Raw genomic sequence first — 5,542 nt, 5'->3', positions numbered from 1 at the left:
TTTTGAGATGGAGTCTGGAGTGCAGTGGCACAGTCTCAGCTCACTGCAACCTCTGCCTCCTAGGTTCAAGCAATTCTTCTGCCTCAGCCTCCTGAGTAGGTGGGATTACAGGTGTGTACCACCATGCCTGGCTAATTTTTGTATTTTTAGTAGGAATGGGGTTTCATCATGTTGGTCATGCTGGTCTTGAACACCTGACCTCTTGATCCCTCCGCCTTGGCCTCCCAATGTGCTGGGATTATAGGTGTGAGCCACGGTGCCCAGCCTGAGTTTAAGACTTTTAAGTCAATTCAGAGAAAGGAGCTCAAATGTGGAAACTTTGTTCTGAGTTGTTCATTCTTTGAAGACCTAGTGGTTAGGAGTATAGACTCTGCAGTCAGACTGCCAAGGTTTAAATCTCTGCTCTACTACTTTCTGGCTGTCTTATCTAAGCAAGTTCTGTAACCTCTCTACTGCTCAATTTCCTCTTCTAAAAAGTAGGAATAATAAGAATACTTGCTTTAGGATTATAAAAACTAAATGAGATAATCTATATAAGGTGCTTTGCATTAAATGTGTGATACTTAGGTACTCAGTAAATTATTTTTTTGAGACCAAGTCTCACTCTGTCACCAGGCTGGAGTGCAGTGGCACGATCTCATCTCACTGCAACCTCTGCCTCCCAGGTTCAAGCGAATCCCCTGCCTCAGCCTCCCAAATAGCTGGGACTACAGGCATGTGCTACCACCCCCAGCTAATTTTCATATTTTTAATAGAGACAGGGTTTCACCATGTTGGCCAGGATGGTCTCAATCTCTTGACCTTGTGGTTTGCCCGCCTTGGCCTCCCAAAGTGCTGGGATTATAGGCATGAGCCACTGCACCCGGCCGGTACTCAGTAAATTTTAACTTGCAGTTCTCATTGTTTTGAGCACCGTCCACATGCTAAGCACCATGCCCATGCACACCATAGGCAGTTTGTAGAAGAAAATGGTGTTTACACTTATTGCTGTGATGTTTACATAAGTTTATTCATGTTTCTGTGGACTCTTTATCTAACATAAATAGTTGAAACAGCTGTAGCTTCTTTATAAAAACCTCTAGCTCGTGAAGCTCCTTATAGCACATATTGTGGGTACTACTTCTATGGAATATGTTATTTTACTTCTGTTTGTGACCTTATTGTCTCGCTAGATTCTACACCCTTCACAAACCGGAACTATACATAAAAGTTTTCTTATGCCACTAAGAGTTATTGAATGGGTACTAGACAAAGTGTTTATTAATAAAAATGAACATGTAATGTATAATCTTAATTAAAATAGGTTAAGAAATTTAGTTTTTCAGAATGAACCCTTAACTGGAAAAATAATGGTATTAAGAGCAGCTGAACAGAATTGTATTAAATATGATAACTAGACTGGGGGAGGTGGGTCATGCTTGTAATCCTAGCACTTTGGGAGGCTCAGGTGGGTGGGTGGGTTACCTGAGGTCAGGAGTTCGAGACCAGCCTGGCCAACATGGTGAAACCCTGCCTCTACTAAAAATACAAAAATTAGCTGGGCATGATGGCACACACCTATAATCTCAGCTACTCGGGAGGCTAAGGCAGGAGAAGTGCTTGAGCCCAAGAGATGGAGGTTGCAGTGAGTCAAGGTAGTGCCACTGTACTCTAGCCTGGCCTACAGAGTGAGACTCTGTCTCAAAAAAAAAAGGGGGGGGGGGAAGATAACTGTAGCTATAAAATATAATTGTTCTTATTCTAGAATAGCTATATAAAGTGAAAATAATAATTGGATGATAGGGACAAAATCTGAGAACATGACAGAAAAAACAGGACCAAGAAACAGAGGAGAATATGCAGTGCCAAATTTTTGTTTGTTTATTTTTTTAGACAATCTCGCTCTGTCACCCAGGCTGGAGTGCAGTGGCGTGATCTCAGCTCACTGCAACCTCCGCCTCCTGGGTTCAAGTGCTTCTGTGTCTCAACCTCCTGAGTAGCCGGGGTTACAGGTGTGCGCCCCCATGCCTGGCTAATTTTGTATTTTTAGTAGAGGTGAGGTTTCTCTGTGTTGGCCTGGTTGGTCTTGAACTCCTGACCTCAAGTGATCTGCCCACCTCAGTCTCCCTAAGTGCTAGAATTATAGGTGTGAGCCACCATGCCTAGCCAAATGTGCCAGATTTTTAATATTTCTGGGTGATTGGGGAAATAGTTGTAATTATTTGAAATTTAAATAATTTAAAATGTTTAATTTTTAAGTTAATAAGTTTAGGAATGTAAGTTTATCATTTAAAGGTATGAAAATAACCACTGTTACATATAAAAGTATACTTGGTTATATATTCTAAGTAACAGGGGAGGAAAGTGCAGGGGAAGTTTGGTGGGTTACGCTTTTCAAGGAAGTATAGGAGTTCCTTTAAATTACTAATGAAAAACTTTTTCTTCCAGACAAGATGGACCTTCCAAAAGCAACCAAGAAGTAAACTCTGATGACAGACGACCCCAATGGAGACGAGAAGACCGAATTCCTTACCAAGACAGAGAGAGTTACAGCCAGCCTGCATGGCATCATCGTGGACCTCCACAACGGGATTGGATGTGGGAAAAAGATGCCTTTAATAATACTAGGCAAAACAGCTTTCCACATGCTTTGAGGAATGGTGGTGGACCAAGAGGACGTTCTGGGTGGCATAAGGGTGTTGCGGGAGGCTCCTTGACTTGGTTTCACAACTATAGTAATTCTGGAGGTGGTTGGCATTCAAAGAGTGGAGCAGTTGATTGGAATCATAATGGTCCAGGAAGGAATTCCAGTTGGCATTCTGAAGGAACAGGTGGCTTTTCCAGTTGGCATATGAACAACAGTAACGGAAACTGGAAATCCAGTGTACGTAGTACAAATAATTGGAATTACAGTGGCCCTGGAGACAAATTTCAACCAGGCAGAAACAGAAATTCTAACTGTCAAATGGAAGACATGAATATGCTATGGAACAAGAACTCTAGTAAGTCGAGCAAATACAATCATGACAGATATAATTGGCAGCAGCAAGAAAATGACAAACTTGGTACAGTTGCCACATATAGAGGTCCTTCTGAAGGATTTACAAGTGATACATTTCCTTCAGAAGGCTTACTCGACTTCAATTTTGAGCAGCCGGAAAGCCAAACCACTAAGCAAACAGACACTGCAACTTCCAAAGTAAGTGGAAAGAATGGCAGTGCGGCAAGGGAAAAGCCTCGTCGCTGGACACCTTACCCTTCTCAGAAGACTCTGGATTTACAGTCGGGATTGAAAGATGTCACTGGTAACAAGTCAGAAATGATAGAGAAACCTCTCTTTGATTTTAGCTTGATAACTGCGGGAATACAAGAGTCCCAAACTGATGAAACACATAATACCCCAACACAGAAAACACAAAAAGAAATACATACTGGATCTCTTAATCATAAAGCCTCTTCTGACTCTGCTGCTTCCTTCGAGGTAGTGAGACAGTACCCCATTACAGAAAAACCTGAACAAGAGCATACCCCAAATAAAATGCCATCATTGAAATCCCCGCTCCTTCCATGTCCAGCCACTAAATCATTTCCTCAAAAGCAAGATCCAAAGAATACCTCAAAAAACACCAAAATGAAATTTTTTTCTTCAGGAGAACGGTCAAATCCCTTGAACAAGAACCATGCAGAAGATAACCATGGTTCTTCTTACATATCCAAACTGCGTAGTTCATGTCCTCGCGTTTTAAAAGGGAATAAAAATACATTTGGCTCTCAAAAGGAATCTGGTGATAATTTAAATGATACATTGCAAAAGGCCAAAGAGGTGCTACAGTGTCATCAGTCATTGCAAAATCCACTTCTTAGCACTTCTAAAAGGACCAGGAACTATGCAAAAGCAAGTAGAAATGTAGAAGAATCTGAAAAAGGGTCTTTGAAAATTGAGTTTCAAGTGCACGCATTAGAAGATGAAAGTGATGGGGAGACATCTGACACAGAAAAGCATGGAACAAAAATTGGAACCCTAGGTTCTGCAACTACAGAATTACTATCCTGTAGCACTCATACTGCTGATGAGAAAGAGGAAGATGACCAAATCCTGAAGACTTCTAGGGAACTATCCACTTCCCCATGTAATTCCACAGTTCACCAGAAAGAATCTGAGTTACAAATGACATCTGCAGCCAGTTCACACCCTGGCTTATTGCTAGACTTAAAAACCTCTCTAGAAGATGCACAGGTTGATGGCTCTGTTAAACCTCATGTATCTTATGAAACAGAAGGCTTTGATAGTAGTAGCTTGGAAGCAGAGCTTCAGAAAAGTGATATCAGTCATCCCTCGGGCCCTCTCCTGCCTGAACTAAGTAAGCTGGGCTTTCCTGCCTCACTCCAGAGGGATCTCACCCGGCACATTAGTTTGAAGAGCAAAACTGGAGTACACCTTCCTGAGCCAAACCTCAATAGTGCCCGCCGCATTCGCAATATTAGTGGTCACCGTAAGAGTGAGACAGAGAAGGAGTCTGGGCTCAAGCCAACCCTACGGCAGATTCTCAATGCTTCTCGGAGAAATGTCAACTGGGAACAGGTCATTCAGCAAGTAACCAAGAAAAAGCAAGAGCTGGGCAAAGGCTTACCCAGGTGTGTGCTGCTTTTCCGTGTCTTTTTTTTTTCTCACTTTCTTTTAAAGTAACGCTTTGACCCTGATAAAGAGAATTCTACTTGTTTCATTTAATTAAATATTTGCCAACAGTATCTGTTGTAGATGTCTTGATTTAATATCAAATGATGACTGATACTCTATGACAGATGGAATAAAGTATTTCATAGCAGAAGGTACAGGTTAAAATGGAAGCACACCTACTTGAAAAACAAGATGGTGATGTAGAAGAAAAATAATCACTTTGTAGGGGTAAAATCCATCACTTTATAGGGGTAGAAAATGACAGCAGAAAAATGCATGTCTACAAATCTGTGTCTTTTTCTAGATCTTAATTTTAGAATGTATGCTATAACTGAATGATAACTGTTCTCATTACCTTTTACATAGAACCTATGAATAGTTAACTTTTTTATGACTACAACATGTTCTTTCAAGCACTTGTGTAATATTTTGGCTCTTCATCTTATATTGAGGTACTAGATTTTTCTGAATGGTAAAACAGGGTTCAACATGGGTTTGCTGCTTGAGAGTCATAACTCTGCTGCACGATAATACAGTTCTCCAGGCTTCAGGGGCATTTCTGTCCTTATTGAAATAATGGATTTAGTTCTTCCCACTTTGCTTCCCTACACCCTGTGAGTAGTACTTGGAATTATAAGTATAAAGCTTTTAGCATAATGTCTGGTACTTGTAAATGCTCCATAAAACAATAAAAGGGTTTTTTTTTGTTTGTTTTGGTTTGTTTGCTTTTAAAAATTACATGCTGTATGTATTATTATCAATATAGAGCTCCTTATGAAATAAAACTCAGTTTTTACTCCCTCACATATATTCTTAGAGCTATATGCAAATCTGTAATCTGGTACTTGTCACAACATAATATATTTACTTTATTTTTTTTTTTTT

At 40.4% G+C, this 5,542-nt stretch overlaps 1 protein-coding gene across 7 annotated transcripts in view; it reads left to right on the top strand.

The window, feature by feature from the left end:
* ZNF106 (zinc finger protein 106) overlaps nucleotides 1-5,542 on the top strand; it is a 79,109-nt gene that overhangs the window by 36,148 nt on the left and 37,419 nt on the right. For 4 of the 7 annotated variants that reach the window (XM_017516284.2, XM_017516281.2, XM_037734161.1 and 1 more), the window contains one exon: nucleotides 2,428-4,614. The exons of the other annotated variants lie outside the window; for them this stretch is intronic. In XM_017516284.2, the coding sequence (XP_017371773.1) occupies nucleotides 2,428-4,614 (2,187 nt within the window). The remainder of the gene's footprint in view (nucleotides 1-2,427; nucleotides 4,615-5,542) is intronic. 7 annotated transcript variants of the gene reach the window in all.

The sequence above is a fragment of the Cebus imitator genome, unplaced genomic scaffold (genome assembly GCF_001604975.1).
Source record: "Cebus imitator isolate Cc_AM_T3 unplaced genomic scaffold, Cebus_imitator-1.0 Scaffold579, whole genome shotgun sequence".
Taxonomy (NCBI): domain Eukaryota; kingdom Metazoa; phylum Chordata; class Mammalia; order Primates; family Cebidae; genus Cebus; species Cebus imitator.
This window is presented reverse-complemented; position numbering and strand designations above follow the sequence as displayed.